The sequence below is a fragment of the Astyanax mexicanus genome, chromosome 3, assembly GCF_023375975.1.
Source record: "Astyanax mexicanus isolate ESR-SI-001 chromosome 3, AstMex3_surface, whole genome shotgun sequence".
Classification (NCBI taxonomy): Eukaryota; Metazoa; Chordata; class Actinopteri; order Characiformes; family Acestrorhamphidae; genus Astyanax; species Astyanax mexicanus.
The window spans coordinates 59,912,027-59,923,217 of NC_064410.1; the positions used below are offsets into that span (position 1 = coordinate 59,912,027).

Below are 11,191 nucleotides of genomic sequence, written 5' to 3' on the forward strand. Positions count from 1 at the left end.
TTTTTTTTTTTTTTTTTTTTTTGTTAAGTGCATAAAACTCCACATGTGTTCATTCATAGTTTTGATGCTTCAGTAAGAATCTACAATTTTAATAGTAGAGAAGGTGTGTTCAAACTTTTGGCCTGTATGTATGTTTATTTGCAAATGTTCAACTCATATGTGGTGCTCATATTGCTAAGATAAATGGATTATTGTAATTTGCTTTGGTGCCTAAAACATTTGCACAGTACTTCATGAGGTACAGTATTTTGCAGTTTGGCTGTTGGGTGGTTTAAATTTGGTGAATTAAGTATTAATTATAAGTATTAAGTATTAATAATATTAAGTATTTTTGATAAAAACAGCCTAGTTTACACAATAGTTTTTTAGCAATTGGAAAAAAAACTGTAACACCACGATGCTCTCAGGAATGCAGCTTTCTGAGAAAAGACCCACGACGGTCACCAGACCCGCCGCACAGGAGCACAAGCGGAGAGGACAAGCGCCCCGGGGGCACGAGGAGCAGGGGCACGTACCTGAGAGCACCATCAAAACCCAGGAGGCGTGTCCGCAGTCACCTGTACCGGCCCAATGTCACTCGGGTCAGTGAGTTCCTGCTGAGGCTGGAGGCTGAGGAGGAGAGGAGGGAGGGATGGAGGGAGGAGGAAGAGGAAGAGGAGGAGGGAGGGTGGGAGTGGCGGGTGCAGAGTGAGAGAGTGACAGTGGAAGGCAGCTGAGGGAGCGGCAGCAGCAGGGATGGTAGGCGGCTGCTGGTTCTGTTCAGTTCTGAGGCAGCAGGGGTCCGACAGCAGGGGGCGCAGCGGGAGCCGGTCCTGCCACTGGGATTACACAGCCCTGCCACCTCTCTGACTCCAGCACCGGAGTGCTGCCAGCCGGCACAGCCGCCAGCCGGCACAGCCACCAGCCCAGCCGTCCTTTAAAGTAAGTGCAGCTCACTCAGGGGTTCTGGCTCGGTTCTGAGGTTTCTATAGGTTCTAGTAGTCCTGTGGAAGAGGATTGTATAGCTGTGGGTAAAATAGTTTTAAAATTAACTTTAATTTAATAGAGAATTAAATAATGCATTATAATGCAATTTCATTTTGTTTGGACTCATATTATTGGTATATAAATTAGCTTAAATAATAATAATATTATTCAAATAATATTCTTTATTAGCATAATTTACATGCATGGAAAAATCCTATATTTCACATGCTTTCAGATATTATTAGAACATTTTCTAAACTATTTTAAATGAGAAATAAACTCCTATTTTACACTATGTAGTACTTACTTTATTTAAAATTGGCTTCAATTAAGTGAAAAAAAACATTATAACAGTTCACTTTTAATATATTTTGCCTAATTGTATACAATTAAACTAAAATTTAGTGTTTATATGACCTGTGTCGTGGTAAAGATTGTACATTATTATTAATGTCATTTTAATAGCATTTTAATAGGACTCATCAATCACAGTTTTTGCTCTGTGGCAGTTTTGGTTCAGTTTGGAAAAGCAACATATATATATATATATATATATTTTAGAATTTTTAAATAATTATTTAGTAGTTAAATTACATTAGATTGTACACACTCTAAAGAGTAAAGAGTAACAATAAAAATAAAATAAAAATGATTAAGTAAGTATAAGATCAAATAAATTAAATTAATAATATGCAAGACAGACCACAAAAATCATGGAGAAAAAGAACAAAAAAATCAAATAAAACAAAAACAGAATTGCATTTGGATGGAATAGGAAATCTTGTAATCTTGTAGATTTTTTATTATTATTATTATTATTATTATTATTATTATTATTATTATTATTATTGCTGTAAAATGTACCAATGTAAAGGTACTTTTTAGTAATTCAGAAATGTTTATTTTTTCTGTGTATATTAAATCCAGTATATATCACAAAAAATAAAAGCAATTATAATGTATAAATATGTAAAAGAGGAAATCAATGATATGCAAGACAGACAACTCAAACCATGGAGAAAAAGTTTTTTATTATTATTTTAAAATATTCTGTATTGTAGATTATTACTTAAGTCGTCCAAACTGGAAAAAAATCATAGAGATAAAACAACAGAGTAAAAAAAAAATAATGGATTTTATTGGAATTATTAGAATTATTATTATGAGTATTATATTATAATATATTATAATTATTATAATAATAATAATTGGATTATTATTATTATTAATAATAATAATAATAATAATAATAATAATTACTGGATTATTGTTATTATTATTATTATTATTATTAATATTAATAATAATAATAATAATAATAATAATAATCATAATAATATTAATAATAATAATAATAATAATAATAATTACTGTATTATTATTATTATTATTATTATTATTAATATTAATAATAATAATAATAATAATAATAATAATAATAATAATAATAATAATAATAATTACTGGATTATTGTTATTATTATTATTATTATTAATATTAATAATATTAGTAATAATATTAATAATAATAATAATAATAATAATAATAATCATAATCATAATCATAATAATAATAATAATTACTGTATTATTATTATTATTATTATTAATATTAATATTAATAATAATAATAATAATTACTGGAAACTGTAGCAAGCTAAAGTTTTTTTTTATTTTTTAATCAGGAATGTTTTTTTTAACGCTGATTTTTCAGTGTATTTTATTATCTGAGGCATCCTGGTGTTCAGTAAACCCCTGTTACAGTGTGTGTGTTAGTGTTTATTACAGCAGTACAGTGTTAGTGATTTATGTGTATCTGAGCTGATATTTTATTATATATTGTGTAGAGAGTCTGTAAGAGTCTGAGTGAAGATAAAAGTGTGATTCTGATAATCTGCAGCTCTTATCTTCCTTTTCTGCTTAATGTTCACTAATCTGAGTGCAAACGTGAAGCTAAACCCCGGGCTTAAGTGTGAAACTGTGATTTCTACACATTTCTATACAGATAATTCTACTCAAACCTCTACATGCAGGCTGTGTGTATCTGGATCTGAACAGCCTTTTGTCTGATTGGAGCTGGGTGTGTGTATTGGCAGGGCTGGTGGGTTATAGTTATATATGTGTGTGTGTGAGTTTTATGAGAATGGTGTTAATATTTCACAGCTTTTTGCAGTAAAGAAGGAGAAGATTAAAGGGATTTCATTGCTAGAGGTCAAAGTTCTCTCAGCCACAGCTTGTTTACCTCATTTTCAGTAGGCCAATGCTTGTGCATCTTTTTATCTTCTTATATAGCTCTGAAAAAATTAAGAGAGCACTTCAGTTCCTGAATCAGTTTCTCTGATTTTGCTATTTATAGGTTTATGTTTGAATAAAATTAACATTGTTGTTTTATTCTATAAACTACAGACAACATTTCTCCCAAATTCCAAATAAAAATATTTAAGTCATTTAGAGCATTTATTTGCAGAAAATGAGAAATGACTGAAATAACAAAAAAATACAGAGCTTTCAGATTCATAGAGTTTTAAAAATTCAAAAATCACTATTTGGTGGAATAACCCTGGTTTTTAGTTACAGTTTTTTTTTTCATGCATCTTGGCATCATGCTCCCCTCCACCAGTCTTACACACTGCTTTTGGATAACTTTATGCTGCTTTACTCCTGGTGCAAGAATTCAAGCAGTTCAGTTTGGTTTGATGGCTTGTGATCATCCATCTTCCTCTTGATTATATTCCAGAGGTTTTTAATTTGGAAAAATCAAAGAAACTCATCATTTTGTATATAAAGTACTTGTCAAGTACAAGTTTGGACACACCAGACTATAAAGGAACGCATAAGGAATCATGTAACTTGTGGTTTCTGAGGCTGATGTAACTCTGATGAACCTATCCAGTGCAACAGAGCTCCTGATGAGGGCCAGTTTCATCATCATAATGTTTTCGATGGACTTTGCAGTGACTGCATTTGAGGAAACTTTAAAAAAAAAAGTCCTTAAAATGTTTCGGATTGACTGAACTTCATTTTTTTCTTTATTTTGTTCAGTAGTTGTTGCTTCTCATAATCTGGATTAGAACATTACTCAAATATTCACTATTCACTGTATACCTGTAACTCTACCTCTTCACTACTTTACTTTAACTGATGCTCTCAAACACTTTATTAAGAGACAAGAAATTCAAGTAATTAACTCTTGATGAGTTCAGCACAATCTGATGAGTATTTTTTAGATTAGTCGATTAATCAACGATTATTTCTGCCATGTCCTTAATCTCTAAAAATGATAGAATCAGCTGATCCTAAAGCTGAGATTTAAAAGGCATTTAAATGTTTGGATGTTGTTTAAAAAGTGGAAAGTACTGATTATTTAGTGAGTAAATATGTAATCTGTTTTGTTTAAGCACTTTTGGAGACAATAAATTGAGTGTAAACTGTGTGATTGATTAATTTACCCATCTCCCATTGCGCTTCTTTCCCCAGCACTTTGTGTAATAACTAGTGCCGTAACTAATTAATGATAAGTCAACAATGAAATGTGTAGTCGACACATTTTAATAATCGACATTGTCGATTATATCGACTAATCATTTCAGCCCTAATATATAACAGAGAACAGTATTTTTGTTAGTCATGCTGAAAACAAACTATAATAATGGTGGGACATTCCAGGATTTTGGTACATTTCAGGGGTGGTCTCTTCTGAAAATTTGATCTTCAATTTGATCATTTTTAGTCATATATTTATTAAATACAGGTAATAGACTATCAAAAAGTTTGATTTGTCAAGCTCAGGTATCAAAGCAGTTTTTTTATTAGATTATGCAATATATTTGGTAAATTACAGTAACAGGGTTGCGAGTAACAGGGTTGCAAATCTAGGCTAAGTTGAGGTTTACCCCAGGAACAGATGCTAACTGTAAAATTTAGCTATGTAAACAAGATCAAGATCAAACATGGTTATATAAGTATATAAAGTAAATTTTGACTCTACTCATTATTAGTCTTATAATATGAGTAACAGGGTTGCGTTCACTGAGTGACACACACAACTTGGACAAAAACATATTTGGAAAAAAATCTTAAAAAATTGTTAGAGCACTTACTCTTAGTCTTGCCATGTGGGCAGAAAATGTCCTTGTGATGTCACTTCCTTTGTGCCAGTAGACAAATATTCTTTCTTTTTCTCTTTCTCTGCAGGTAAAATTCCTTATGGTAACAGGGTTGAGCGCATGTTGTGGGACACGGCTTAATAGCATAAAAACTGTAACATGCAAAACAATGTAGACCAAAGAAGTTGTTTTCATAAGTAAAGGATTATTTATTATTTTAATTGTTAAATTTGCCAAAGGAGTTGGTCACCCAATGAGTGGGACAAGAGAAAACGGCCATTTTTTGAGGTGGTCCAAAGGTATTCAGTCTTTTGAATAATATCTAAGGAGCTTATTTTTCCACCATATTTTACAGTTTGTCTCATAACAAGTACATTGTTCACAAAAAATATTCCAAAAATATATTTTGGATACGTACATTTGAAATTGAAGTGGTGGGACAGGAAATGTACCAAAATCCTGGAATGTCCCTTGTAACTCCGTACATACGGTGTGAACTGCAGTAGGTGAAGAAAATATTTCTATACATACATTACATACCTACAAATTTTGTTGTATTTAAAAGGGTATACATGCTTTGTATTAACGTCACCGACCTTTAAATAGTCTTAAAATGACAATAATATTGTTTATCGCAATAATTTCCGAGCTGATATATCGTCTACAAAGAAAATGCTATCGTGACAGGCCTAAATGAAGGATAAAAATAAGTATACAGAGAAACCACTGTGCTAAGTTTGGACAAAGAGTCCATCTTTTTTATATTGGTGTCTTCAAAACAGTGAACGAGAACGAGAGGTGGGTGTGTCCAAACTTTTGACTGGTACTGTACTGCTGGCTTTAGCAGAAGGTGTGTGTCTGGGTTGTCTCTGGATTTAAAGCCTCCTCTTCAATGCATCTGTTTAAGTCTTTTCCTTGAATTTTAACAACCTGCAGAGCTACTTCCTCACTTACAGAGCGGCTTGCAGCAGGTGCCCAAATCAAAAACTGCTTTTTTTGTTTGTTTGTTTGTTTGTTTGTTTGTCTTTTGGTGTTACTTTATTAGCACATTTTTTTATTTATTTTTTAAATATATATATATATATATATATATATATATATATATATATATATATATATATATATATATATATATATATATATATATATATATAAATGTATGTTTTTTATGTATTTTTATTATTTTTTTCCAATAATAGTTCATAATGCCTTATACACGTGCCTGTAATTTGGAATGCATTTTTTTATATATATGTATAGCCATGTTCATAATGCTTTATGAGTGTGTTATGTGTTGTGAGTATGTTTATAGAGTCTTATAGACATGACATTTAAAGATGTTGTCATAGCTATTGTTTAAGATATAAAGATAGAGTTATTGAAGCAATATATAAAATAAAATGTATATAAAATACTGTTTATGGTTCAATATATATATATATATATATATATATATATATATATATATATATATATATATATATATATATATATATATATATATATATATATATATTCAGAAGTTCTGTTATTTTGGAACCACTAATTTACTAATGTACTTAATTACTACTAGTTTGTTATTAAAATGTAAAAATACTGTAAATAAAGTATAAGGTAACATTTTATATGAATGTAATGTCTATGTAGACTCCTAGGTATTTGGGATTACTAGGACCTAAGAAGTATAAAAACTAAACTTTGTCCTTGTACAGGAAGTCATTTTTGAAAAAAACAAAACAAAACAAGAACAAAAAAAAAAAACAGTGTCCTCATGTGGGGACGGTGGTTTATTTTAACATTTAAAAAAGACCCTTTCCATTTTCAATCAGAAGGACAAGATTAGTGCAACAGCTAAATGTTAGCTTTCTACAAAAGTAGAATAAACTTATTTCACACATAAAAGTGGAGGATAATTTTTACCTAGCCCATGTTTCTGTCTGCAATGGCTGCAAAAACCTTTGACTGGGCTTCCCGCCAATTGGTTTTCAACCAATTTAGTGTAATGTTGTCATGTTGTGACCACTAGATAGTACGGGCAGTGTCTCCATATGAGTCCAAAGGGTCAATGTTTTAAAAAATTAAGTGTCTGGGTGCAGAGAAGCACAAATGTATTGTCCCCATATAAGGACACTGGGTCTCAAGAGGGTATATATATATATATATATATATACTTATAACACATTATAATGCATTTAAAAGTCATTATAAACATGGCTAAAAATACTTATTAAAATGCATAACCCATTATAGCTATGTTTGTGCATTGTAACTTTTAACTGATCATAATGCATTATAAACTGTGCTTATAATACATTATAAGTGACTATTTACTAATATTATATTCAAGACAAGTATAATTCATGAGCGATTTAAAATAACCCACTTTTTTAGTCATAATGCTTAATTCTGCAAGCTAGGACTGAGTTTCTTGGTATTGACTTATAACATGTTAAAACCACTGCTATTAATGTTGTTAATTATGATCACAGTTCATAATGCATAATAAACATTTATTAGTTATAATGGATTATCAATGTGTTGTAATCTCTTATGGTTATGTTTATATATAGTCTTATAGAGATTACATTCCCAGAAATTGTCACCAAGTATAGTTTTATTATAAAAAGCACAGTTTTATATTTTATAAAAGTTTCTTTGATTTTACTTAATTGAAAACCTCTGGAATATAATCAAGAGGAAGATGGATGATCACAAGCCATCAAACCACCAAACTGAACTGCTTGAATTTTTGCACCAGGAGTAAAGCAGCATAAAGTTATCCAAAAGCAGTGTGTAAGACTGGTGGAGGAGAACATGATGCCAAGATTCATGAAAAAAAAAACTGTGATTAAAAACCAGGATTATTCCACCAAATATTGATTTCTGAACTCTTAAAACTTTATGATTATGAACTTGTTTTCTTTGCATTATTATTTGAGGTCAGAGAAACTGATTCTGCTGAACTAAGTGCTCTCTTAAAAATGAAAGTATAAGTAAAAAAAGTATACTTTGATTATTCTGCATATATTCAAGTACACTATTATTACACTTAAATATATTACTTTTTTACAATAGGTGACATGAGTACCCATGATTACTGTACACTGTATATACATTGAGGCTCTTATAGCTTAATAGATCAGACTGTTAAAGGCTGTTGTACAATAAGGCGGCTCAATGTAAGGCTTTGATTTTTTAGCCACGTGAGAGCTGCCAGACAGCACTTCAGAAGAGATTGATGCCATGCAGAGCTCGTGAGCAGGGTGCCTGGTATTTTTCTTCACTTGTAATTACTTTTTTCTCTGGTTTCTTTCCCTCCCCCCCCTCCCTGTTTCTCACTAGATTAGGTGTCACAGCAATAGCGTCATCGGCTGCTGCTCGGTGAATAATCATGCCCGTGGACTGGAGGAGGCAAGGCAGCGCTGGAATTAAAACGTGTGAAGAACAAAGTGTGCAAAAGAAGAAGAAGCAGGGCGAGCGCAACCCCTAAAGAGACCCCTCGTGATTGGCGCCATGGACCACACAAGTCCGGGCAGCCTCCGCCGATGAGAGGACTGCGCCGAAAGATGGAGGTGCTGGTTGACCTCTGTTTCCGCCGCTGTCCTCGCCATCCCCTCGCACAAATCCCTTAGTTTCATAATCCTTAGCTGTTGGTTTTGTAAGATTTGGCTGCCAAGAATGTGCCAACGACAACAAGTGTGGCCTAAATGAGCTTCCCCCCTGTCTCAAGGAGCTGGACGCACTCGCAAATGCAGTACAACGTGCTGGCGAAGGATGTGACCGATGATTCAGGGCATTCAGTTCAGAGACTCCGTCAGTATGGAACAGCAGACAAGCACTGCACTGATTCAGATTTACGACAACACCTCTGAGCACTTAAACGCATCGTTCGGATACAATGCCACAGATCTGCAGGACACTTCCGACACCTACGAGTTCTACATCATTGGCCTTTTCCTCTCCTGCCTCTACACCATCCTCCTCTTCCCCATCGGCATCATCGGGAACATCCTCATACTGGTGGTCAACCTCAACCACAGGGAGAAGATGACCATCCCCGACCTCTACTTCATCAACCTGGCGGTGGCGGACCTCATCCTGGTGGCCGACTCGCTCATCGAAGTCTTCAACCTCAACGAGAAGTACTACGACTACGCCGTCCTCTGCACCTTCATGTCGCTCTTCCTCCAGGTCAACATGTACAGCAGCATCTTCTTCTTGACGTGGATGAGCTTCGACCGCTACGTGGCGCTCGCCAACTCCATGAGCAGTAGGCCTTTGCGCACCATGCAGCACGCCAAGCTCAGCTGCAGCCTCATCTGGATGGCGTCCATATTGGCTACACTGCTGCCGTTCACAATTGTGCAGACGCAGCATACGGGCGAGGTGCACTTCTGCTTCGCCAACGTCATCGAGATCCAGTGGCTGGAAGTGACCATTGGGTTCTTGGTGCCGTTCTCAATCATCGGCCTCTGCTACTCCCTGATCGTTCGCATCCTCATGCGGGCGCAGAAGCATCGAGGTCTATGGCCGCGCCGGCAGAAGGCTCTTCGGATGATCGTGGTGGTGGTGCTGGTGTTCTTTATCTGCTGGCTGCCAGAGAACGTCTTCATCAGCATCCAGCTAATCCAGGGTACCGCCAATCCCTCACAGCGCAGCGCCACGACCTTGTGGCACGACTACCCTCTGACCGGGCACATCGTCAACTTGGCTGCCTTCTCAAACAGCTGCTTGAACCCCATAATCTACAGCTTCCTGGGAGAGACCTTCAGGGACAAGTTGCGGCTCTTTGTCAAGCAGAAAGCCAGCTGGTCTGTGGTCTATCGCTTCTGCCACCACACTCTGGACCTCAACATCCCGGTCAGGAGCGAGTCAGAAGTATAGGACTAAGGACTGAGAACTAAGGACTTCACGGCAGTCTCAGAGAGACCTTTTTCAAGTTTCCTGAACTCTCCTTTTTGAGATGTTCCTTGAGAAGAACCATAGGGATGTTCTGCAAGAGGTAACCCTGGATCTGTGGAACTGTGGATCCCAATGAAGACGCCCTTAAAAAGACTGTACTCTCTGTGCAACAGGGGGAAAAAGGGTGGAGACGCGTACCCACCAACCGACTGAGGGTCACAACTGACGGTTCATCTTACAAAAGCAAGCGCCGAAGAAGCACTATGTTTGGATTATATCCAGCAGAGCGTAACCAATACTCAGTGGAACGAAAAAACAAGGATTATTCAGGGTAATTCTTTGCAAAGATGTTGATCTAACGGATTAAATAGCAAAGAAACAATGACCTGCTTTTCTAAAATAAACTTTTTAGGTATCGAAAACATATTAATGTATCAAAGCGACGAATTTTATACTCCAGGACGGCCGTGCTCAGTGAGCCCATGGTAAGGGAACAAATTAAAAGACATCAGAGGACCTGTGATCCATTTCTCCTGTGGTATGTAGTCTCGTCTTCAGGTATCTGTTGCACTGTACAATCCTCCTTATCATTGTCGTTACACTTTACACAGGCCACGCCCACACCTCAACCAACTGTGACCACCAAACATCATTCATTTCTAGGCTGAATAAACATATATTTTGTAAGATACATTTATATCTCCAATTGTTTTTGGGCGCTCTTTCTCATGAATGCATTCAGCTACTTAAGTTGTCTAATCAAGTCAAATTACATTTATTTATAATGTGTAGATTCACATAAATCTGATTATAAGACAAAAAATAAAGCACAAATAAACACAAAACATACTGTACAACTCCCAGTGAACAATCCAGAGTAGTACCTGGATGGTGGGAAGTTGGTCAAACTTCATTAAGTGTCAATCCAACCAGAAAGGCAGTCATCACCTCGGACAAAGGTAAAAGATGGTATTAGTTTGGTATGAATGTACAGTATACATCAGGGGTGTCCAAACTTTTTTTGTTGGGGGCACTCTCTCCGCTTTTAGACTCTTTGGCCCCGTTTTTCTGCGCTAGAAATGCACACTCTCTCCGCTTTTAGACTCTTTGGCCCGTTTTTCTGTGCTAGAAATGCGCACTCTCTCCGCTTTTAGACTCTTTGGCCCGTTTTTCTGTGCTAGAAATGCGCACTCTCTCCGCTTTTAGACTCTTTGGTC

The 11,191-nt window shown here is 35.3% G+C and overlaps 1 protein-coding gene across 2 annotated transcripts; it reads left to right on the forward strand.

The window, feature by feature from the left end:
* The first annotated feature begins 706 nt into the window (after positions 1 to 706).
* On the forward strand, positions 707 to 10,665 carry gper1 (G protein-coupled estrogen receptor 1). Of its 2 annotated transcripts, none has more exons than XM_007242536.4 (2): positions 707 to 921; positions 8,415 to 10,665. In XM_007242536.4, exon 2 carries the CDS (start codon positions 8,856 to 8,858, stop codon positions 9,954 to 9,956), a length of 1,101 nt encoding a protein of 366 aa, XP_007242598.2. In that variant the 5' UTR covers positions 707 to 921; positions 8,415 to 8,855; the 3' UTR covers positions 9,957 to 10,665. The 2 variants fall into 2 exon arrangements, with proteins under 2 accessions (XP_007242598.2, XP_007242599.2); XM_007242537.4 differs by having other exon boundaries at positions 8,420 to 10,665.
* The last annotated feature ends 526 nt before the right edge of the window (positions 10,666 to 11,191 follow it).